The following is a 27,361-nucleotide window of genomic DNA, read 5'->3' on the forward strand; positions in this document are numbered from 1 at the left end:
GAGACCCACACCCCAAATCGGTACGACCAATCAGCCTTACATCCTTCCTGCTGAAAGGACTTGAGAGGATACTGGACGGACGTATCAGGAGGGTAGCATTATATGCATCCCCACTGAATAACCACCAGTATGCTTATCAAACCGACAAATCGACAGATTCAGCAATAAACAACCTTGTTGAGAAAATCTCCTAATCCCTTGACAACAAGGAGATTACGGTTGCTGTATTTCTTGATATTGAAGAAGCATTTGACAATGCACTACCTAAATCTATAGGATTGTCTCTGGCTAGAAAGGGTATAGAATCGACCATAACTGGCTGGATCTATGCCATGCTAGTAAACAGACCTGCAACTACGACTCTTCAAGGCGAGGCTATCAGGTCCAGGGTCACCAGGGGCTGCCCTCAAGGTGGGGTACTATCCCCCCTTCTGTGGTCGCTCCTGGTGGATAGTCTGCTTGATGCCCTCGACAGAACAAAAGTTGATCTGCAAGCTTATGCAGATGACCTTGTCATCCTGGCAAGGTCCACGTCGGGAAGGGTAGCTTGTAATATCCTCCAAAGCGCGTTGGACGTTGTTCACAGTTGCTGCCTGAGGAAGCAGATGTCTGTTAACCCCAGCAAAACTGTGTTAATCCCCTTCACCAAGAGAAGGAAATTGGACGATCTAACGCCACTTTCCCTCAATGGTGTTGTCATTCCATTTGGAACGGAGGTGAAATATCCCGTGTCAGGAATCACACGTTAAAAGGTAAGACCTCGTTAATCCTTAGCTCGCACAAGTTTCGACTTCTGAGGGTTGTCGTTCGTAGGGGTGCGACAGCTGGTTAACGGAAAAACAGATTTTAAACAGAGATCTTGGCATTGTCCTTGATAAAAGACTCGCTTGGAACGCTCACTTGGAAAAAGTTTTTCACAAAGCCAGACTGTCTCTATGGACATGTTGAAGGATTTGTGGTAAAACTTGGGGTTTAGGTCCCAAACAAATCCATTGGATTTATGTGATGATTGTCAGACCAATGATCATGTATGGTGCAATTGCTTGGTGGCCGAAGGCTTTACAGAAAACGGCCCAAGCGAAGCTCTCTGGCTTACAGAGATAGGCTTGTCTGGCTATCAGTGGTGCCATCAGTAGCACACCGTCAGCGGCCATGGAGATCCTTCTAGATCTACTTCCTCTCCACATTTTTCTGGAAAGAGAGGCTAGATGGACTGCATACAGACTTGTGCACATTGCCAATTGCACAAATCAACTCAATGCAGAGTGCAACAGACTGTCGGTTGACATTGGAAGTCACAGCATTCTGGAAATGACCTCTGACTTTATGCCTCCAACTGTCAACTACAAACTGCCTCATAAAGTACTATTCCCGAGTAGAGAGGACTGGATTCTGCGGGAGAAGGAAATATTAAGCGCAGATAGTTGTTGGTTCACAGATGGATCAAAAACACCTTCTGGTGCAGGTGTTTTCAGTCGCAGACCCAGGACAGAGTTACTTACCTGCCTAGGAACTTATGCGACTGTATTTCAAGCGGAAATTTACGCTATTGAATTGTGTGCGGGGAGATTGGTTAAATCCAACCTCACTCACAAGTCAATAAAAATATTCTCGGACAGTCAAGCGGCGTTGGCTCCCACCGAACAACGTCTAAATTGGTAGCAAACTGCCAAAAAAGACTCTCCTCAATAGGAAGACTAAACATATTATCTCTGGTATGGATTCCTGGCCATATGGCCTGGAAGGCAATGAAGCTGCTGAATCTGCAAGCGGCTTCATTGGACCGGAACCTGTCATTGGCATCGCTTTGGGCTTTGCCAAACAAACACTCAACACCTGGATGGCAAGCAGAGTTATGGACTTCTGCCAGAATCATCCAGGATTGGCTCACTCCAAGGCGTTTATTCACCCTTTGAAGCTTGATTCCAAACAGTTGTTGGACTACATTAGGGATGAACTACGATGTCTAACAGGCCATTTGAATCATCACATGCAGAGACTTGGACTGTCGGAAGACAGTGTGTGTCGTCTCTGTCTGAAAATTGATAAAACTGCAGAGCATACACTTTGTGCCTGCCCCGCTGGGGACCGAATCAGGTTCGGCAGATTCGTACTCTCACCATCTGACCTGAAAGACCACTCACCATACAAACTAATCGGCTTCGTTAAGAAGCTGGGTTTATTTGGCCGAGTGTGAATAGGTGTGAGCCACAATAAACCCTTATGGGTTGCGGTGGAGGGTCGAATAGACCCACTCACTTTAGACTTACCTACCTACCATTATCAGGTAATGACTAAAATTTAGGTGCAATTTTTAAGTCTTTAATTAGCATGTTCGCCCTGAATATCAGATTCGAATATTGGGATGATTGTTTTTACTGTCCAGGCATTTTGTCCAAAAAACAGATTCATGGTATGTTCTGAAAAAATAGAAATATAGCCGTGAAGATTTCATCTGGTCCTGGAACAAAGTTATTTTTTGAGTTTGATATGAGAATGGTTATTTCGTTGTTTGATATAGCCTCAAGAAATATTGATGAACTGATATTACTATCATTGAAAAAATGTTCACATGGCATTATTTCTCAATTTTCACGAAAACATGGAAAGCTTTGTCTTGTCTTTGTTATTGGCCAGATTATAGTTTAAATTTGACAGACTTTTTTATAGTTCATCTGATTTAATTTAGAGTTTTTCTCAGACTTCGTAATAGGTATGAGACCTTGTGTTATCCAAAGTTTCAATGTATCGTACATGTACCATGTTTGCAAAGTTTTTTAATGTTATATAACTTAGGAATCATTACTTCATAGAACCTCTGTGTAGTTCTTCTCACTTAATAATTTGTGTAATATCTAAAAATTTATTTGGTTTGTAACAATTTCCATTCCAAAATTTTTTAATCTACCTTACTGACTAAAGATGAGAACAAATTCTGTTGTGAGAAGGCAACAGGATAATGAAGGAAATGAACTTGTCTCTCATGTTGAATAAAATGTCGCTAAGTATAAAAATTCATGTTCATCATAAATTTATAACATCATTAATTTGTTTTCTAATAATGTCTTGAAAAAAACAACTTGTTTTCTTTTCCTTAAATATTTATTGCTAATCTCTGAAGAATTTATATGCATCCTCAGAAATATATGGATAATTCACCCTGGGAATCCATGAAGTTACAAGGAATTTTGTAATGATTTTTTTCTTTAAATCTGATTGATGTCAAAAACTTCATAGTTGAAGAGGATGTCACTCAAAATGAAAAAGCTTAAATGCCAAAAGAAGATATTTATTAACAAATAATACGTCAATAGGATATTAACAATGTTTTTATAGTTTTGATTATTTCTATCTATACAATATTCAAAATGTCTACAAATATTACAACAGGAGCTACGGATAGCCAAATTTGAATAATATTAAAGTTTTTTGATTATAACATACAGGGTGTCCTATTTTAATAAAAGTTTTTCATTCACAATGTCAAGTTTTATCCAGTTAATGCCAATTACCTTCCAACATCTCTAACTGACATTCATTGTATTATTGCACAAATAATGGAAGGTATGCTGGAAAATATCCAGAATTCTATGAATTTATATTACAAGAAATCGAAAAAACCATACACCCTGATAATAAAACAATGTTTAAACCATATTCTTGAAAAAAAAAAGAAATATTGCAATCCCTTATAGTAATCTTTAGATTGTTTCATTAGTCCAATCAAAGGGTAAAACTGTATTGGTATTGGTATAAAATTTCCCTCCCCAATATTTGAAGTATATCAAGTTCAATGGTTATCAAAAGATTTTTTATAATACAAGACTCCAACCATTCTTACAATAAAGGTTTTTATAATAATTTCTGTAAAGGCTGACGTACTTGTACTTTATAGCGACATTTGAAAGTCTTCCCCGATTTTTTTTGTAAGAATAAGCAGTATCAACTCTCATTATTATTACAATCAATATATTATTAACGATGATATAACACATTAAAGTTTTGGATAAGTTTTTAATTTCTGTGAAATACCTTATAATCTTAGTTGAATTAATTTAAAAAGCTAGATGTAGATCCAAAAGCACTATTGGTCTAATTCAAATCTAATTTCAAGAAATATAAGTGACGCTTTCTATTATTGTCGACTCCACTAATTCTGATAAAATTAAATTCTATGTTTCAAAAGCCATTTAATAATGATAGTGCCAAAATACAAAAAAACTATTTGCCTAGTTTTTGAGCACATTATGACTTATTATGAACCTTTTGAAACCAGGGACAGAAAAACAATACAAAAATCCCAATTGCTAACATACCCTTCATTGAATTTTGAATTACATGTAATGTTACAAGATCTACTACAGTTTGATCTTTCTCTTGAAGATGATCTGATGATCACTTGGTGATCGAAACACGTGTTGAGGTGTTAAAATAACGGTTTGGTGTTGGGAAAATCTACCAGCTTCACCTCCATTCACAACTGTCTTCGATTTGTCTCAGACCTACCTCGTATAAGGTTCCTAGAATCCAAAACATCACTAACTCCTTTTAAAAATCCAATATTAATAATAAGAGTGTAAAGAAATGTGAAATATATAAGTAGCATGACAAGTGATGTTGAAGGATGAGTTATTTGTCGGTGACCGTGTTAAGATCGCACATTAAAGACCTCGTTAATCCGTAGCCCGCACAAGTTATTACTTCTGAGGGTTGTCGTTTGTAGGGAGCGACAGCTAGTTAACGGAAAAACAGAAATGGATTATTCACTGAAATATCGTGTAACACAATTCCTCACGAATTGTTTCAAGTATGAAAAGAAATTATTTTGATTTGTTTCATTTAGTGTCAGAACTGGGATTTCAAAAACCCATCGATCACTGGGCTGATACCATTGTGCTTCATCATTGAAATCGAAAACTTGGGAGTTTGGGGTTGGCAAGCCAATGTAAGCTCCCTCAATTTTCTGATCGGTTTTTCAATCAACACAAATTATCACAATATTTGTATATGTATATACGAGATAGGTTAGAGAATTCTAAAAAGTAAAAAGCTTACTGAGAAAAAAATTTGATTCTATTACCTAGTGACTTCAATTGGAGGAATACTATATGATTTGATTTTCTTAATGGTGTTTTGTTCATTGAGAGCCTTCGACAACCAAGTATCTTTGTTTTGTTCAAAAAAGTTTTTGATAAAAGAACCTACGTACAGCTGTCGGATTGATTCATGGCCAGTGAGAAGCCCTTTCATCAATCTGTTACAAATATTTGAAAATAATATCGGTTTTCTGAGAAATAGACATCACCAAGTAAAGGTGCAGTCTCTAAGGAATACATAGTTCCGTGCTGGGACCCGTGTAACCTCGCTATGTCTTTCCTACTAGGACTGCATATATTTTCTTTGTAATGTCTTTTTCATAAAGTTTTATGGACATTTTATATAACTTTGAAATTGAACTCAATTTTCGGTGATATTCAATTCAAAATTTCACTAAATTTTCCAATATCATAATCAAACCTATGTTAAGATTTATTTGAATATTTTACTCAAAAAATGAACTTAATGAGATGGTACATGTAGTTTTTAAGTGCCAAAAACGGCAAAATATGAATGAAAGTAGTAACCATGTAATAATAAAAATAATACTAATGGGTGGAAGAATTAGGAACTATATAAAATAATTTTTGTATCTATTAGTGAACTAAACTCAACTTCAAACCCCAAAAACTGTACTCTGATAAATGTTTTTAATTTTATAGACAAATTGTTGAGTATAAGTTGAGAAATATTAATCCACAATAATAAATTCAATTACATATTTCAATCAGTTCATTATTACCTGTCATAGAAAATTATCCCAAGAGTTAAAAATGCTTCATTATTTCTAAATTAGATAAAAACTTAGGTCAAATTTATATTATCCTATACAACTGAAACGTTATGAAAAAATCATGTATTTTCACAAAAATTATTAAACTAACAGAAAATAATGTTTGAATAAATTTTGTTGACATGAAATCGAACATTCCTGTTATTTAACGAAGTGAAAACACATGCTTTTGTTCATTTTCGATTCGCAACAGGTTTTTAGACTAGATCTCACAATCTTACAAATGTTAATAGAAGTTTTTTCAATTCAACAGATTTATAATTTGATCTGAAGTTTCAAATTATCGAACAAATTAATTTTCATTATCGACTGAGGAATAGGTACAATATTACAATAACAAACTCTGAATACATACATCAACAAAAAATGATACCACAATTGAAAATAAAGAGCTCACCCCATTTTGTGTCATGCATTTCATTGTCATTTGATGAGGATTTAAGTAGAATATTTCAATATTTTTACACTTTATTTACAATCATGGCTAAATGTCTCACACTTCAACAAAAAAATAAAATCGTGGCAAGAACGTATCAGTTACTTCAGAACAAAACTGAAGTGGGATTTCTTAAAAAATAATAAACTTTGAGCCTTAAATGCAAAACCCCTCTCTCTGAAAGCTTGGAATCATTATTGTCAGTATTATATTGAAAAATGTTTAAAAATCTTTCACAAATTGAGTGGGCACGCTTGAAGAACAATTCATTCAGGCCAGTCCCAAATCACCTACACTATAGGTCAATGGATTGAAACCATCAGAAAATAACTACTCCCCTGGCTAATACTACGAAGGGTGTTGGATTATATCCGACAGGTGTCAGTGCAGGATTCTTCACTGAAGTTATTCTTGCATATGGTGTTGACGATAAAACTGCTGCAATCAATTTTAAATTATTGGAACACACTTGCAGACCGGTTTCGGGCTATTTGGCCACTCGTCGGTGCAAGTGTCTATCACCAACATAAAGTCGATGATTTCCGATAATTGACAATTGAATTCCTTCAGAATATCATTCTTCGAACTAGGCTGAAGTGAATGACAAACAACATGTTTGTCATCGCCCCATCTGCCTGTGAACGAGGTAACCAACCAAAAATCCGAAATTTGGCCAATTCTTCACAAATTGAGTCGACATATTTGGAGTATGCCCAGTCAAGTATGGAGTACTACAGTGATCAAAAAAGTAAATCAATTACCCTTTTTCAACATCCCACCATACAACAAAGACATTTTTTGTGTGTATAAAGACTGTTTTGTTGTGTATATAACCCTCCACAATCTGAAAGATAAACCCGAAAGTATATCTGAAAAAACGAAAGAGTATATTTACAATATTCCTTGTTTCTGTGGAAAAAGTAATATAGGTGAAACCTCAAGACCCTTAGATGTGAGATAAAATGAATATATTGAATATATAAGAAGACAGATAACAGGATCGGGGATAGTGGAGAATATTATAAAATCATGTAGTGATCACACTATAAAATGGAGTGGAACAAAAATTATAACCAAAGAAACTCATGAAAAAATTAGAAAACTCAAAGAATCCACATATATTCTTCCAGCAGGTAACAAGTATATTTAATGATAATAAAAGTCTTCATTCACCTGATGTAACAAACATAAAGAAACAAATAGCCCTATGAAAACGGACCGTACCTAGTTACCATTGTTAAGAGGTTCAAAACAGAAATATTGATCGCAACTGAATTCTCAAAAACATCCTGTATATTTATTCATATAAACTATTACATGTGACATACGGACATTTCATTCTTTTGACGTATGTCACAAGAAATACAGCTATTCACAATTGAAGCGGAAGTTTTGAAGTGAATTTTTGGTTTTGAAAACAGGAAAAGATTATTTTCCAAAACGTTGACTACTAAAAGTAAAATTTATGAATAAGACAAATCACTGACTATGTGGACTCTTCAGTGGCTCATATTACGCAGTAACTTTTCAGGGTGAACTAGTTTGCCATTTTCTAGACTTCAACAGTTTCTCTATTGATTTAGCTTTGTTCATTTTTCAGATTGTGGAAGGTTACATACCCAAAAAAAGAGTAAGAAGCAATAAAAATAATTTAGTCTTTTCCTAAAAACTACTGTAACGAAACATGGTAATTGAAGACGCCTGACAAGATATTAGGATTTTTTTCATGAAATTGAACAACAGCTTGATTATCAAAAATAATAAAAATCAAGAAAGTGTTTCGGATCATGTTTTTAAAAAGTCTTGGATTCATCTAGAAGGCAGACAAAGAGTATTAAGTTAAGACCAGTCCGATTGCAATATTACAATAACAAAGACTTTGAAAAACTAATCAATACACTTAATTGTAAAATTTTCACTATAAAGGGTTTTACGAAAACCGCGACACGTGTTTCGCTATACAATAGCTTCTTCAAGCATAACTACCTGCGAGGTAAAAATAGTTATATAGTATATTTACAGGTAGACTTTCGAAAAATGTATTGATACCTGTCTTTTTCAGGTAGATTTATTATTTAGGTAGACGAATAGGTACTAGGTTATAGTATATAATGGTGTAATTTAGAAAAAACTCTTAGTTATGCTTGAAGAAGCTATTGTATAGCGAAACACGTGTCGCGGTTTTTGTAAAACCCTTATAGTGAAAATCATACAATTAACTGTATTGATTAGTTTTTTAATATGGATTTTCATCAAGTATCGGCCAGTTCTATTCAATTAACAAAGACTTTGTTGAAAATTATTTACAAAGACAAAATTTTCAATCACTTTAATGAGTCTTTAGTCTCACTTATCTTAAACTATTAAAGAAATACCTTCCCGAAAAGTTACCATTAAGCTTCCATTTTTTTAACTGTTTTGCACAATGCTTTAGAGAAGAAGATCATCCCAAGTTGGCAAATCTCTATACAGGTACATTTATATTTTACTAAGAAATAATAAGTAGTTTGTCAACAAAGTTCTTACAGACCTGCTAATCCGAATTGAAAGGAAGCATTTAGCTTAACTTCTGACAATGATACCAAATTATCACAGGGGACTAGAGGCCCATATGTAGCCTTCTAAATGTTTCACTAACTCTTTATTTTATCGTGAACCACCCCTGAAAAGTTCAAGCAAATTTGTTGTTGAGGGTGCAAAATGTTTGTAGAACTTATATATTATGTTAAAATAAAAATGTAAGATATACTTTATTACAAATTTAAAGGAGATGTCTCCTAGTGACCTGTCCACCTTCCTGGAAAGGACAGGATGGACGATGACCTAGAAGGACAACTCCTCGGAAGAATATACAATGGGTCACATATGGCCTAAGTGTTGTGGGTCTACACTCACCCTCTCTACTCTACAGAACTGGAAGAGGTTTCCTCTTAGACCGATGATGATTACCAGCTATGATTACTATCTATGCAAAGTTTATTTTGTGCCGTTAGAATAAAAAATCCTGAATCAGCTGTTTGCTATTGGGTTACAATGTCAGTGCTCCTCTGGAGTTGAACCGTTCTTCTTGTGATTACTTCCTCAGAAATTTGCTTGAGGCAAGTCAAAGAAAATTTTCAGGTTGAATTGAGACCATTGCCTGACTTTCATTACAATTATTATGACTCTTCCCCTTGCTGATCTCAATTGAACAACCCTTGCTTTTGATTTAAGTCTATTATCTTGAAATTAATATAATAACGAAAAATCGTTTATACTGTCTAAATTCTACCAAAAAAATGTCCCAAGAAAAGTTTTCTACAAAATTGATTCAAATGTCTACCTACTGCCACTTTTTAGTCTCATACAGATCTGCTTGACTAACAGATAAATCATATAAAATGAAAAACGGGAATGAATTTTATCTTATAATAGTGGCGCCTATATTTACCCCAAAAGTTCAAGCGCGTAATACAAACTCAATGAAATCATTATTATTCAAGTGACTAAATAGTTTCAATACCCTCTCAACTGAAGTGAAAAAATTCATCCAAATATATTACTATCAACTGAAAATATCTGTAAAACTGAATTATGAAAAACGTTTGATGTTCTGAATTATTTTTACTTTTTTGACAATATCAAAAATGTATGTATAGTAGGATGATCCTAGTTCTAAATAAAGCATTCAGCGGCGGCTCGTCAGAGGAGGCTATTCATCGCAATAAATTAAAAGGTATTGACAAATAATTATGATTTTTTTTTTCTAAATTGTAAATGTAAATTGTTTTAGTGTTTCTTGATAATATTTGTTATTTGTGTATAAAACAGGCAGTATTATATAATAGCAGTGCTTTTTGGTAATATTTTTAATGTGTTTTTAAAGTGTTTTCTTTCAATTTCAAGGTGTTTTCAAGTTTTCACTTTTCGGTAAGTTTTTTTTTTCATTTATTATGGATAAGTTAGACGAAATTAAAAAATCAGACGATATAGTCGATTGGTTGCTGACAAATAATTTTAAGTCTTTATCTTATGATAATAAATTTTACATTATTAAAACTCTGGGAAGGCCTCAACTAAATTTGATTTCAATTAAATCGTCAGATAATCGACAAAATCGTAGATTTAATATTAATTGGTACGATAAATGTGATTGGTTAACCGGCTCCATTAAACAAGAAAAACTTTTTGTTGGCCTTTATTTTCCGTACATACCGAATACCAAACGTGGTCTAAAATAGGATACTCCGATTAAAAAAATTTACCTCGTGTTATGGGGCAAATATGATTCACAATTTGGCACTTTTTTAAACGGTAGCGTTTTTTCGGGCACCTCAAAAACCATCCAAAATGAGCTTATTATAGACAGTGAGGCATACATTATTAAGGAAAATATAAGCAAGGAGATTGAAAGTGTTTCTTTTTTTGCATGGGAAATTGATGAAACTACCGATATTACCTGCACATCACAACTTTCAATCGTTTTTAGATATGTCAAAGATGGTAATGTGGTAGAACGTTTTATGGGTTTTCATGATGTTTCATCTGGGCGCACAGCTGACGATTTGTTTAATTTTTTAATTCGTACGTCTGACACCTATAATTTTAGGTAAAAGTTAATTGTGCAAACCTATGATGGGACTGCGGTCGTGGCCGGCCATTTAAATGGTTTACAAACTAAAATAAAGTCCGTAGCTCCTCATGCAATTTTTACGCATTGTCATGCCCATGCCCTAACTTTAGTATTAGGCAAAGCGTGCAACAACATAAAAATTTTCGCGCCTCCGGCGAGCTTTTCTGTGTGTATACAGTCTATATGACTTAAGCCTCCCCTGTTCTCCAATGAATGAGCCGTCACTGATTAAGCATTCATCCATTCAAAACTAACCTTTATTGTGAACTTTATTTGAATCAACTGTCCTTTCATTCATTTTCCTGACTAAATTATTATCACAAAGCACGCGTGTCTTCTGCCTAATAAAATTTTCCTTCTTCTAGTGATTAGTGGCAAGAATCCGATGTAAATGAGCATTTCTGCCAAAATTGCTTTGTGCCAAAATGATTATTTTTTCCCATTTTCTTTAATTTTTTTAATTGTACCCAAACATATGACAAACAAAATGTTCTTCCGAATGTCATTTTAGTTTTATCATGTTCTTATAGAGGGTTCTCAAACAAACATTTTGAGTTGATAATAAAATTTTAGGGAAAGGATGCGAATTTCTGTCGATTCAAAATGGTTATATTGGTTATATTTTATATTACCCTAAATCTGAATTTTTATGAAGATCAGTTCAAATTGAAACCATGGAGAAAACTACAATCAGAGAATAACAACTCTAAATGCTTCAGGATTTGACATACTTATCTAAACATTGAGTGAAAAATACGAATATGTAAACTGTTTTTTCCAACGAATTTTTTTATGCTGTCTAGTGAAGTCAAATTAGGATCTAATTCAAAAACTAAGAATGATAGATGAAATCTGTCAGCTACACTTGAATGAGAATATTTATTTTATTCTGCATAAATAATTCTATGAAGATCTCTCCAAGTTGCTGCTTGTTGATAATTTTCAAAATTCTAAAAGTGTGGTTCTCAGAGATTTATGAGACGAAATTACTAACATTGCAGTATTATATTTTACGATTCAAGTCCACACATCTCGTTTATATGAATTTTTTTTCTTTTATCTTAAATGTACCCGAATTTATGACAATTCAAAATGTTCATAGGAATGCCCTCTATGAGAATATTGTAAAACCGAAATGACATTTAGACCTACATTTTCAATGGTCATTTGTTTGCATAGAATTAGGACAATCAACAATTTTTCAAATACAGTAATAGTAGCATTGATTTATCGTAGCAGTAGGGTTCACATCACTTGCAGGTATGAAACAGCATAAATAATGTTTCATTTCTTTATGGTATTCGGAGTACATCACCTTACCTTCCATTGACAAGTATACTTTTATAGTTTGGATAACTGGAGTCTTACTGCAACTTAGAAGTTTCAGAGATATTATATTTTTATATAACGAATGAATCTTTTGATCTGAACATCAAATTTTTGAGAAACGGTGACTTCTACAAAAAAAGAAGCATAGATAGATTTTTTCTGTAGAGAATATTATAATAAAAAAGCTAACAACTGATTTTATCATATTGGTGATAGTTTTGGAGATAATGAAACATTTGAAACAGTAGAATTTGCTTAAACTTTTCAGGAATTTTTGCCCATCATAAAAAATTGAGACAGCTGCAATTTTATTAATACGATGACCCGTTACTGGGTGAAAATGAATAACACTATCCATGATAATTATATACAATTTTCGCAGTAGCTTAATCTGTTGAACTGATGAGGCTATTGTGTAAGAAAACATGTCTTGTGGAAATTGTATAATTATTATCATGGACAGATGCAATTTTATCAGCCCTGAGTTATCAACCAACAAAAATTAAAAATATTTAAAGAAAGGGGTATCTTTCTCGAATTATACCAAAATTAAAAATTTATAATTATTTGCAACTTATAACAATAAAATAAAACTTCACAACCTTGAGAGCAATTCTAACTCAACAATATTTTGATTCTAGAGAATATGCCGGGATCACAGAAACGTTGCTAAATACTATCGAGCCGAACAATTAGAGGCTCAAAAGTTGACAGAATCACAACCTTGGATTTGTTTTTCAAGCTTTCGTTATTGCTCGAGGAATGTTTTGATCAAGGAACCATAATCTTACCTAGAGAAGGAAAAATCTCGGCCTGAATTGGCCCGTACTCGACCTGCTCGCCATCCACCGTCATGTAGCCTGTCTCTCCTTCGTCCGGTTCAATCCGGAACGCCCGCACGGGTAGGAGCTCGATTGCCCCCTCTTGCGACTTCGACACCGCGTGAGCGCCCGTGCTGAGGCCTAGTAGAAAGTGCAACAATTGAGATCTGGTTGCGCCTGCGTGGACTATCAGAAGCCATATTCTTCCATCATTCAGAGTGGCCTCCGGGGCGAAGAATAAATCTTCTCCTAGGTGACTCTGGTAAGAGGCGTGGACCATGACGAAACGCCCCGAGATGCACTTCCACGTGGAAGGCAAAGGGGCCGGTAGGCATGGTATCTGAGGGGCGGGGCCGTACATTCTTGGTTTTTCTGTAGCGGCTGGGACATCCCCCGCAGCGCTGTCCGAGGTTGATTGATAGGAGCTGCAAGTGGTTGAGAAATATGCGCTCTTGCGGGAATTGGCGCTGTACCATGAGTCAACTCTTGGTCTTCCTGAAAATAAGAATATTCGAACATTGACAAAAGAAATAGTGCATGTTCAATTTATTTAAAAATATACTTTATTGTCCGAAGAATGAATTCTTATTGACAAAGCCTGGTGAAGAATATAAATGAAGTCATAGAAAGTAAATACACAAAAAGTAAGTGTTAACATGCACTGAAAAGAGACCTGTAAATAAAAATAATCCAATAGAAACGTTCAGAATATAAGAACATGGCCAATAAAATAAAATAAATTAATTTAAATTGAATCAAATCAATAAAATACTGTAAATATTACAGTTAATCATACTCAATTAAAATTATCATCGTAGAATTCTGCTAAGTTATAATAAGGTCTCACAGAATGCAAGTCTTTCAAGCCTTTCTCAAGAGCGCTAAAGTCATTTATGGTTCTTGTAGCTTGAGGAAGATGATTGAACATTTTGAGACCGTTATAAATAATGGAATCTTTAACTAGGGTCGAAGAAGGCAGCGGTAATTTTAAGCTAAATCTTTGCTTGGTTCTATACACTGGCTCGTCCAAGTTGTTAAACAAGTTTCTATTTTTAAAGAGAAGGCAGATCGTTTCATATATAAATAAGGATACCACAGTTAGGATTCTGTTAGAGATGAAAAGAGGCCGACTAGGGTCCTTAGGTTTGGCTTTACATTTGCACCGTATTGTGCGTTTTTATACCAATAATACTGAATGAAAGCAAGTGGTAGAATACACACCCCGAAGTCAAATATCATAACGAAGATGGGATAAACCATTCTAGCTACTGCAGATCCGAGCTCTGATGCAGTTACTCCTATTGCATTACATCCTGATGAGAGCTTCAATTTCGAACTATCTACATGTTTGTTGAATTTCAAATTATTATCATCGAACGTGCTAAGAAGTGTTTACATTGTTAATTTGAATATTATTTAAATGTACAGTTGGAATCTGGTAACGGTAGGACACTACTTTTGTTTTTGATAAATTCAAGCTCAAGAGATTTGAGTCAAACCAGTCTTTCACTTTCGTGATGTCGCTCTCAATAAAATTACGGTTTCATCAGCAAATAAAGAAAATTTACTTTGGATGTTAATAGACGATAGGTCATTAATGTAAATTAAGAATGAAAGTGGGCCCAGAATCGAACCTTGTGAGACGCCTCAAGTAATTTTGCCTTCATTTTAGTATGGAGTGGTTTTGACCATCTGGGTGCGATCTGAGGAGTATGACTTAAACCACTTGAGACTTATTCCAGATATACCGTATCTACTGAGTTTCCATAAAAGAATCTTATGGTTCACGCAATAAAATACTTTATGTTATCTGGAATGTAGTGATAGGTCCCAATTGAAGAAGAAAGAAATTTCATTGCCTGCTTAGAGAGAGAGGTATATGAGTGGTGTGATGTGTCTCGCTCGACTGGAGGCACATTGATTATTGTTCCGGGCAATACGTTCGCTGTTGATTGTGTACTGACCTTGGCTTTGGATATGATGGTTTTCCATGCAGCTACGATTGACAGCGATTTGTTTGATAAAATTCAGTTTTTTCTGAAAAATACTTTTTGACAGTGGAATATTCAATATTCATTCGGTAGATATTATCAAAAAAAAAGCGGAATCAAGTCATTTAGAATTATTACAAAAAAGAGAACAGAATGTATAACTTATCGGACTCGTCACAAAATATAATGTAAATTTAGTATTTATACACATATATACATATTAATATACTTGAACACAATATTTCAGTTCATTTCTCTAGAAATTATTAAGTCTATCCCACTTCAATAAACAATAATCAGCGTCATTGACACACTTTGGTGTACCACCAATAATATCAGGAGTATATAAGTTTACTTGTTCTTGCTCAAAACTTTATATTGGCCAAACGGGGAATGTTTTTTTCCAAAGAATAAAAGAGCATAGGAGTAGTTTCTATAATGTTCAAATTTTTAATGGTTTTCACGCAAACTCGGGTAAAATCATTAGTCATTAAGTAGGTAGGTCATATCATTATTAAAATTGTTATTATATAAAGCACAAATTGTAATTCGTTTAGGACTTGTCCATTCAATGGTTGGTGAAATTTTCTGTTATAAAAAATGTCAACGTTTGTTTGAAGATGATTGACAATGTTTCATGCTGCTGTCTTTTAGCCAAAGTCTTTTCTACCATCGCTTTGGAGTAGCCATTCCGTTGAAAATCATTTTTGATGATGTCTAGTTTCTTCTTGAGAGCCCGAGGGCTCTGTAATACGAAGGAAGGTCTCGAGAAGGAACTAGACATCATCAAAAATGATCTTCAACGGAATGGCTACTCCAAAGCGATGGTAGAAAAAACTTTGGCTAAAAGACAGCAGGAGCCTCGCAAGGAAGAGAAGCCGTCACAACCAGTGCTTGCACTTCCCTACATCGGAGGATTATCGGAGAGGATAAGAAGAATTGGTTCAAAGTACAACATCAGAACCTGTTTCAGATCCGGTAACACTATCCGTAGGAGCCTCACGAAAACCAGGCCACCAAACGCAGACTGCGATTCCAAGAATTGCATTTACCGGATACCCTGTTAGTGCGGAAAATCCTATATTGATAAAACTAAGAGGCCATTGAATGTTTGCATTGCCGAGCACAAGAAACACACACAGCGAGGGGAAACCAGAAAATCAGGAATAGCAGACCATGTTTGGACCTATCAACACAACATTGAGTGTGATCTTGCACAGAAAGGAACATTGGTTTAGGAGAAAATTCAAGGAAGCCGCATACATGTTGTCCAACAACGTATTCAGCCAAGCCAGCGTAGAAATACGCAACATATCGAAACCCATCATCAAGCGAAAAATGACCAACTCCCGCCAAACGGTCATCTCCCACGGAACCAGTGAAGCGGAAAATGGAAAACGGGGATAAGTGAAAGTACTCGAACGACCTATAAATAGTCATCTCTCGGAGGAATCAGTCCAGTTATCACCCGAAGACGATTGTAGATACTAACAATCGAAACGTCGTGAACTAACGTGACTTGGAATCTCTCAACTCTCTATTTTTGATTTCTTTTTTCATTTCTTAATTTTTATTTATTTTTGTTCAATTGTTCTATTTTTACTTGTATTTTATTTCACTATTATTTCATTTCGGGTTTTTTTGCTTAATATAATTGTTATTTTCAGCTATTCATTTTATTTCTTCCTTTTTTAGTTGTTTCAGGGATTTAAAATCATTTTATATAGTAGACAATGGAAGTCCGAACTAGTGAAATTCATAAAAAATTTCAATTCATTTTTACCTTAACCCAGGTAAAATTATTAGTCATTACGTAGGAAGAAGGTCGTATGATTCAAATTGTTATTATATAAAGAACAAATTAAGTAGAATTTAGTCGGTATGCGAAACACTTGTTGCGGTTTTATAAACTGTCCAGTGAAAATTTCATAGTGAAGTGTTACTTGAATTAGTCGTAGATTCTAATAAGTATTGGCTATTTCCATCACATAATTGATTTACAATATCATCCAACCTCTTGTCCTCTATAATTAATTTGTCCTGAAAATTGAAAGTAGCAATTGAATTCATTCAACTACCTTGTTATAATAATTATATATTATTGACAACTTCTCCTATAAAGTAATTAAAGTTAAATTGTTTTTAGTAACCTTTCCGAACATTTCCACCTTTCTCCATCTGTGGAAGGAGAAAATTCAATAATCCAAGAAGATTCATTTTCAAAACTACAAGAACCACAAATTTTTACTTGTAAAACACATTGGTTCCAACTCATTATTACAATTAACTAACGAATTTGAAAATAATGTAATCCCAAAGAGACACTGCTTCCAAACACAGACTTGCAACTCTTTTCTCGGACCATGTTTCACCAACCAAGTCATCAAGAGATGAACTAATTCATCTCCAAATGACGCCAGGTCCAGGTGCCAAAGGTTCCAGAGTTCTAACTTCAAAATAGTTGTAAAATTGCTAGCTCAGTATGCTGACTTATATTTTGAGTAATTGAATAAAATTATTTATTTGTGAAATGTCACGTTTTTTATGAAAACCTAGAAATATATAATAGTAATTTGAAGAAAATTATTGACATAAGAAAATATTTTGGATAATTTATTCCTTCATTTGTATACCGTTCAAAGGTAAAGTGAAAAAGATAAAATATTATGAAATGTTACATTTTTTAAAAAACCTAGAAATATATAATAGTAAATTGAAGAATATTATTGACATATGAAAATATTTTGGATAATTTATTCCTTCATTTGTATATCGTTCAATGGTAAAGTGAAAAAGATAAGATATCAAATGTTCAAGGCCACTGAATTTTCCTGACCTCATTATCATAACAGATTTCAATAATCCACGTATACAATATGGGGATTATATAAATAATACTGACCAATTCACATTTCCTAATACTAATTTAATACTATGGTATTAAATTTATGACATTTGTTCCCATACAATTTATAGTCAATTTATTTTAAATGGTGAATCCTTTAATAATTGAATAGATATAAAACTATACACAATATAAACTGTTTTCATATCCAACAACATACACATTCCTTGCTCCGTGTTTCACCAAACAATCATCATGAGGAGATGATGCCATGTAATCAGCAATTTTGGAACAAACTTTGCTGCCACACGTTTGATGCACAAAAATTCCGAAAAAATTACATTGCATGAGCCAACCGATATGCCGACATCCTCAGCAACTTCTCTAATAGTGATTCGACGATTCTCCATAACAATTTTCTACACTATCTCAAAATTTTCAACGGTTGTTGATGTGCTGGAGCGTCCAGGGTAGCGTCGTCATTCACATCTTCTCGACCTTCTGTGAAAAGCTTGTATTGCTTCTAAACATTTTTCTGACTTGGAGTACAATCACCGTATGCCACTGTCAACATTTCAAGCGTTTTTGAACCCTTAATTTCATTTTTAACATAAAATTTTATGCACATTCTCTGATCCATTTTTTTCGATAGCAGAAAATCGCCAATCACGCAAAACCCTTTCAACTTTCAAGCCTCTCACCAACAAACTAAACAGACTAAACACCTGAAACTGTGAACATATGTTCGAGAGGAGTGTACCAACATATAAAATAAAAAATCGCTAATCGAATGTACGTAGCCCGTAAAATTATGAAACGATGTGCTGTAAACATCTTAAAAGACTGATTTAGAAATTGATTTGCAGAGGAGAAATGAAAGGCCTTGTTAGTATTTCCGTGGCGGGTTGGCTGTCCTTGTTCATCTTTCACTGCCTGAACCACTGTGCATGCTGTTTTTGGTCAGTGCATTGGCTTGGGATGTGGGGTTTGAGCAAACCGGCCATCGGATGCCCTTCCACGTAGCCCCGCTGGATACGGGAATGACAGAATCACTTGTGGTTAATACTGGTGTCCCTCAAGACTCAATATTGGGACCTGTTTTCTTTATAATATGAATAAATGAAATGAATGAATAAACATATGAATAAATCAAAATTAAATGCAGATGAAACAAAAGCTTTGGTGATAACAACTAAATATAAACTGAACTCTATTAATTATAATGAAATAAAAATTGAAATTGGTAACACTACCTTGGAATATGTGTCTGAAATAAAGTATCTGGGAGTTATTGTAGACAACACTTTAAGTTTGAACAGTCATGCTGAATACGTTATAAAAAAAATTTCAAAAAAATTAAATTTTTTTTCTAGGATAGCAAATAATTTGACTTTTAACTCCAGAATATCAACATATAATTGTATAATTAAACCTCATTTTGAGTACTGTCCAACTTTAATGCATTTAATAAACCAAAATAGGCTTCCCCAACTTCAAAAACTCCAAAATAGGAGCATGAGAATTATATTAAGATGCAGTCGTTATACTTCCATTGATCACATGTTAAATATACTACAATGGCTGTCGATTTCAATTCGATTATTCTTTTTAACAATGGTTTTTATATTTAAAATAACCAAAAGTCTCCAACCAACATATTTTAATGAATTTTTGGTTTTCAATAATCAAATACATGAACATGAGACAAGATCTTATAATAATTTTCATATATTTAGAACTCACACTGGTGGCAGAATGAAAAACTTATTCTACAAGGGACTACAGGAATTTAACAATTTACCAAATGCCATTAAAGAGGAAAATACTGTAAGAGGGTTTAAAAGTAAATTATTGAAATACCTAGAGCGTTTGTTAGTTGGAAAATATGTATATTATATGTATGTTACTATATCAATATTGGTTTTCAATATTGGGTCTTATAAATTGTATATTTTTTATTATCATCTTTTTATTTAGTTTATCTTCATTATTATTTATTAATATTTTTGGCACTGTAGAAATTTAAATTGTTAATTAGTTATTATGTCTTGTAAGATTAGGATGTATCCTATAATAAAGATTACTACTACTACTATAATTTTTATCAATGATATGGTGTACTCATGTTCCAATGCTCGAAAAATTGACATGTATGCTGATGACACTAATATTCTCATATCAGATAATAAATTGAAAAATGCTGTGAGCAGAGCAAGCATTTGTGGTAATGATTTTCACAAATGGTGCTCGTTCGATGGACTATTAGTTAACCTATCAAAAACATTCTTTATGGTCCTTTATGGTATTCACAACAAAAAATATAAATCGTGATATGAGTTTTTTAATACGAGTGAATCATAAATCGGTAGAACAGGTAAATTTCATTAAATTTCTGGTTGTCAAAATAGATCAGAAAATGACATGGGAACCTCATATCAATAATCTAACAAATAATATGAGTACAATTTGCTCCATTATCAGATAACTCCAAGGCACAATATCGTTAGACACACTAAAATGAGCTTACTTTGGACTTGTACAATCTGCATTGTGCTGCGGACTGATTTTTTGGGGAAATTCAGTACACATGAATAAAGTCTTCATCATCCAAAAGAAAATATCAGATGTATGGCTGGTGTATTCACACAACTCTCTATTTAAACAGTTCCTTCACTTTACGGTCGGTAGCCAAGCGGTTCGGCGTGGGTGCTTTGTTCACTCACTCGAATTGACTGCCGTGTTGGTCGGTGGTTCAAGCCCTAGTCTGAACGATCAATCTTCACTTGCTATCGTCCAACCCGTGTTAGGAATCACTCGTTAAAAGGTAAGACCTCGTTAATCCTTAGCTCGCACAAGTTACGACTTCTGAGGGTTGTCGTTCGTAGGGGTGCGACAGCTGGTTAACGGAAAAACAGTTTTTTTTTTAAACATAGTTTTGATTACCATCAATGTCAATAAAAGAAGAAAAGCTGAGTGAAAGATGTGATCTACACAAATACAGTACGAGAAATAGTGAGAGCATCCACCAGCCATACTCAAGATTAAGCATTGGTCAGGACTCTCACATATACCAAGGAATCAGGTGCTTCAACCGACTTATAAATATATTCCCGCACTTAAGCTCAGCGAGTTCAAATGTGTTGAAGGATAATCTGACTCGTTATCTAATAAATCAATCCTTTAACTCCATTGAAGAGTTTTTAGACGCTACATTGTAGACAATTTTGATCCAACTGTATGTATAATTTTCATATTTTAAATTGTATATTTCTGACTTTTTTTGCGTTGTGACTAGTTCGATAAGTTTTTTGCATGAATCTATGTATTCTCTCGTATGTATATGTAAATTCTTCAGTGACGAATAAATAAAATTCTAAATTCTAGCGATCCGCCCCAGCTCCGCACGGTGCAATGCTGATACTAAATATAAATCCACCCATCGGAAGGGCATCGAGAAACAGTGATGAAAAGATAATTGTGTTTTATAGATGCGCTCCAGTTGGAATATTAAAAAATCATTTCTTATTGCACATCTACAGTATAAAATTAACTTATATAAAAAAAATCAGTCTCCGAAAATATACCAGTGTGGAGAAACAATGATGAAAAGGTAACAAATGAGTTTTGATTGATTTACATAAAAGTATGTGCTTTATCCAATTTTTCCTTTGATTAAAATGTTTAAGGAATTAGGAAGATTTATGATACTTTATGTATGTTTCTAACTTTTGAATTTATAGCATTATAAAAAATTTACTTTGTTGACACCTTATATTTCAACTTACCAGTTTGAGTTTCCAAATTGACTTCTGCAGGTAGATCCAAATTACTGCCAATATTTAACGTGGACGAGTGGTAATCTCTCGTGCTGGCTGGAGGAACATCGGAGGGCAAGTACCATAATTTTCCACCATAACTTCGGAGTCCAATTAGCCTGGCTATGGACCAAATGACAAACCTAAATAATGAGTTAGTTAATAATGAATAACTTTAATATCATTTCTTGGGGATGTGCAAGGGAATTTCCACGAGTTTTTGTTGCTCAGAAAAGATTGCTCAGACTAATTTTTAATATAGATTTTCAAGATAGTTGTAGACCAATTTTCTTAAGAGAGGGCCTTTTGACGGCACCTTCTTTATTTATCTTGAAGTGTGTCACTTTTGCCCGTAACAATATAACTGAATTTGTCACAAATGCGGATATACATGGTAGAGACACCCGTCATGGGAAACTGTTAAGAACCCCCTCATACAAAACGGCTCACTTTAGATGCTCCCCACTATTTAATACAACAAACTGTTATAATAACTTGCCGGCATCTATTAGGAAAATCGAGTCAGATAAACTTTTTAAAATTGAGGTGAAGAAACTTCTCTTACAGAAGTGTTACTACAGTCTTGAGGAATTCTTGCACGACACTTTTTCATGACATTTTGAGAGTATTTGCTAGAGCTTTTCCGATTTTTTATATAATACTTCTATGTTGTGAAAGTTTGTGGACGTGAACCATATTTATTGTTTTTGTATTGTTCAACTTATGTAGTTTTATTTTTGTTTTTTAATTATGACTTAGCACATGTACTCAATGTACCAAAGTGTCAAATAAATAAATAAATAAGTAAATTATTGTTACTATCATTTTTGACAATCGAACATGTCACCAACCTCTGTCCTCCAAATAAGCGCAATCTCTCGCTCTCAATATCAATGTCCGACAGCAAACCCCATCCAACTGATAAGAACGAGAACATGATTTGAACATTGGTCTCCACCCTCACCAAATCCATTGGGCATAATCGTTGCGAACAGCTGCCAGTGCTGATGGAAGGTATGGGGTTGGCAAGTATGGCTCCGAATAATAGTGAGCAATGCTACGGGCCAGACCGTTGCCGGAACCTCCGGGTACTACCCCCACAGGGATAGATTTTATGATTTCAGACCAATCCCACCGTTCAAAAATGCCGTTTATTACTTCGAACAGTATTCCGTCACCACCTACCTGGAAATTGAGCAGATTTCACAGCATCTACAAAAGTTATGACAAATATTAATATCAATTATCCCTCACCAGAACAAAAATAATGTCTCACGACACACTCTTTGCTAATCAAATTTAGATTAAAACTTTTAGCGAAACGCATGTCTTCAGACAATATTTATGTCTGGTGTGGGAAAACTTTATTCAATAGAATCAAGTAACAAATGATATCGGAATTTTTTTTAACAAATACAGTGATTTTGTCAAGTGAGGTTTAGTTGTAAAATATTTCAACTAGGAGAAGTAATAGATTCACTACCGCAGCTATATTATTGTAATCAAAGTAGCCAAGGCCATGAATTTGTTTATCTGTCGTGAGAAACATAAATTTTTCACCGATTGTTTGTGCAAGAAATCGAAATGAAATTAAAATTTTTTACATAACGGATATAACTCTTAGTATTTCATCAACCGGCGTTCTTATCGTAAGAGCATTTTCTTCAAAATAAATGGTCACACTATTGATCAATCTGATTCACTTCATGAGAACAATGTTATATCGATTAACAACTCCTTCGCGAAATTCAAAGTGTTGAAGTTAGCAGATTTGTCTAAATTGATCAACGGAGTGGAAATGAAATACAGCAGTGAGATACTTAATCGCAAACTTATTAAAAAAAAACTTTTGGTGTTATAGGACATGCATTGTTGCACCTTATAAATACATCTTTGAGCACTCGCATATTCCGGAAGGAGCTCAAGACCAGTGTCCTTGTGCCATTTCACAAAGTCCCTAACACAAATAAATCCTGGGAATTTAGACCAATCAACACTTTGCCTTGTATTGAAAAAATATTAGAACTCGCAGATTATAATCAACTCATTGAATATTTAAAAAATAAAGATATTTTACTAAAATATCAGTCAGGTTTCAGAAAACATCATTCATGTGTATTACAAGTCATAATATCAAAATGGAAAGAATCAATAGATAAGGGACATTATATTATAGCCGTATTTTTAGATCTTTAAAGAGCTTTTGAAACAATTGATCACCACATATTACTAAATAAACTGCAAGGTATTGGTATCAGGGAAACTGTTTTCTTATGGCTGACTGATTATTTATCACAACGCAAACAGGTAACCAAAACAAAAGATTTAGTGTCATCATCTTGCAATGTTGTTTTCGGGGTACCTCAGGGAAGTGTTTTGGGACCTATATTATTTTAATCTACCTGAATGATATTGATACCATCCATGGTTGTGATTTCATGAACCTTTTTGCAGACGACACTTTGTTATCAATTTCAGGAAATACAGAAACACTAGCTGATCAAGTGAATAAAGAACTAAGAAATGTTTTCAAGTACATAAATCACAATAAACTAAAACTCAACACCTCTATAACAAAATAATAGATCTTATCAACTGATTATAAGCTATCACTCATCAACAAACACAACATAAGATTACAAATTGCAGGTGATGTAATAGAGTTCGTAAGTGAATTCAAATACTTAGGTTTCATGGTGGATAATCGTTTATTCCTTCATGCTCATTTTGATTAAGTATATATACAAAAAAATTACTGAAAAAATATATTTTTTCTCAAGAATTTCATTTCAGCTTTCGATGTACTCAAAAATTGAATAGGTAATCCAGTATATCAAACATTTAATTACATTGCAGTGGCTGTCTGTTTTCCAGAGACTCAGAGACTGTATTTGTTAGCAATGATATTAATTTTCAAACTAACACATAACTTGCTTCCAACTTATTTTGAAGAATTCTGTATAAATAAATCTCAAATCCACAACCACTTAACAAGAGCGAATAGCTCCCAAAAATTCCACCATCCTTGAAAGATTCAATAAATATTTTCCAAATGATTTTCTTTTTTCTGTTTGGTAATATATTTGTTATGTATATCCTCATGTTGAAACCATTCTGGAATCACTGAAAAATAATGGATCAATATTCTCAACTTCTGCAAAATCTGATCACAGAATTCAACAATCGTTTTGAAGACTTCAACAAAATGAATGAAATGGAATTTCCAATTTTCAACACTCCATTGAATTTTGATGCTCCTCAGGCACCAGTACATTTGCAAATGGAGTTGATAGATCTTCAATCGGACAGTATTTTGAAAGAAGAACTCAAAGAGGTTAGCACTGTTACATTTTATACACAATATTTCAAGAGTTTGGATAACTACCCGGAATTGAAAAAGCATGCAGCACGCATTCTGTGCATGTTTGGTAGTACCTATTTATGTGAGCAGATATTTTCCCCCGTGAAAATAAATAAAAACAAACATCGCACAAGACTTACGAATGAACATTTCCAATCAATTCTTGAAATAATTACAACGGATATGATACCTGACATCAATGAGCAAGTGTTTCTTGAATAAGTTATGGATTTTCATCAAGTATCGGCCGTTTCATCACATAATGAACAAAATACTGTTTGTTGTAGCAGTAAATCACAAATAAATAAAAATTATTATACAAAGGGCAAAACCAATTATCAAGCCAGTGTTAGAAGAAAATTGTCGGCACATTACTATGAATATCCTCAACAATCAATAATATTTTGTTATCTGGTGTGTTATGTTCATTATGTTCTGTGTTCTGAAATAATTATTAATGTTAGAGTTGGAATTATAATGAAATTATGAATTTTGTAATTCTTTTCATATATATCAGCCTTTAATTATATTTCTACAAAAATATACTTACAGTAATTTTGTTCTGTATTTATTTATTTGGGTATTCCTTTTTGAGTGCTTTGTTCTTTTTCATTTCACAATCCATGATGTTTTAATTGTTTCTGAATACTATTTTTGAAAGAAATATCATCCTTATTACATTTTAGTGAATTCTAAATCTTACCGAAAGTATTCCACTCCACTGAAATAGGTTACTTGTCCTGACAAACTCTCTGGCAAAATTTGCATGTTTTGTTAAGTACAAATCAAAAGGAATTTCCGCTTCTTGTAGAACTGGAGCCACCTTCTGCTGGAATATTTGTTTGCCTTTCCCTTTCCCACTTTTGGGATTGCATAACACTAACAGTCTTTTGTTTTCCTTATGTTTATGGCTTAGAGTGAAACCTGCTATGCTGGCATTTGAAATTGTTTCTCCTCTTATTAATTTTTTCAACACCATTCTCCATCTTTGAGCTTCTTTGTTGTTGTCTTCATATTTATCGAAGGATCTGAACCTCAAGGTAATTATAGTTCGCTCCCTTCTTTTGTTTGAGGCTTTAGAATTTTGGAATATGTAGGCGTAGATGTATAAGTAGGCACTGGAATCGGAGTCATCCAGTTCTAGTGAGCTCTCTTCGACAACTTCCAAACTACTTGAGCGTGGAATAGAATGGCACACACATTGTCTCGATTGTTTCTTACTACGTAAACACCTGCTACCGATTATGTCGCGAATTGGAATCAGTTGTTCCTTGATGTTATGTTCACTCTCTTTTATTAAACATAAGCCTTTTCTTGTTAAACGAACTCTGAACACGCAATTTTTCTTTGTCAGAACGTAAAAAGTTTCCTCCAACAGGATTCTGTTTGAATTTTCATCCTCCTTTTTGACTTCCATCTCATTCATAATCTTTAACAACACCAATATTTCAATGAGTATCACATATGGTTATTAATATCATTATATCATTATGTTCATTGTATTATTATAGTAGTACATTCACTCTTTGGTGGGGGTAAATGATAATTGCAATGTTGATTGTTTTTGTCAGGTGTTTTATATCCTTATGAAATTGTTTACATTTGCAAAATAATTTGTACCATAACCTTCCATTTCTGATTTCTTCTTTTTAGCAGTCAGTTTCTGTGACCTATATTCTGTGTTTGAGGTGTTCAATGTCATTTTTAACGGTAAGTTCAAATTATTTGAAACTTATCAGAAATATAATTAGATTGTAGTCGAGGAATTATGACGATGTCATCTTGGCAGGTTGTAAGGCCAACATTTCGACAATTTCAATCGGACTAGCTTAATTTTACCATGCTCGAATTCACTAACCATTGGACGAAATTTTTAGGTTCAGAGCCGAGAGATTCTCAATAGTTCATGGTTTCTGTTCTGTGCTGAGTGTCCCTTCTGGGAGGTATTCTGTGACAAAACATCTAACTTCAGTTAATATAGGTTCGTTCCAACCAGCGTCAGAAACAGTTTCTGACAGTCAGGATTCTGCGCAGTAATGTGATTGCGTTCCAACGTGAGTTTCCAACCATTAGTAAACTATCAGTTTTCTGTTCCATCCAAGATTCAAACCTGTTCGAAATCTATCAGAATGGTTTGAGGATTATCTTCTAACTAAGATTCCTAGAAACCCTGGTGTTGGTAACGCTTAGATTTTGTTTTGAACTTTTTGAAGGAACCACCTGTTGCTTTTAACAACACTTACGAGAGTTTTCCCAAGATG

General features: G+C 33.9%; 1 protein-coding gene across 1 annotated transcript; it reads right to left on the reverse strand.

The window, feature by feature from the left end:
• Positions 1 to 3,273: 3,273 nt before the first annotated feature.
• On the reverse strand, positions 3,274 to 26,687 carry Sk2 (Sphingosine kinase 2). Its single transcript, XM_023163106.2, is given in 5 exon segments — positions 3,274 to 13,583; positions 21,710 to 21,882; positions 22,591 to 22,714; positions 22,717 to 22,924; positions 25,804 to 26,687. Coding segments are annotated over 5 exon segments (1,773 nt in total). The 5' UTR covers positions 26,527 to 26,687; the 3' UTR covers positions 3,274 to 13,038.
• Positions 26,688 to 27,361: the final 674 nt, after the last annotated feature.

Source organism: Leptinotarsa decemlineata, unplaced genomic scaffold, assembly GCF_025532065.1.
Source record: "Leptinotarsa decemlineata unplaced genomic scaffold, Ldec_3_MD MMD2_tig00026328_RagTag_RagTag, whole genome shotgun sequence".
Lineage (NCBI taxonomy): Eukaryota > Metazoa > Arthropoda > Insecta > Coleoptera > Chrysomelidae > Leptinotarsa > Leptinotarsa decemlineata.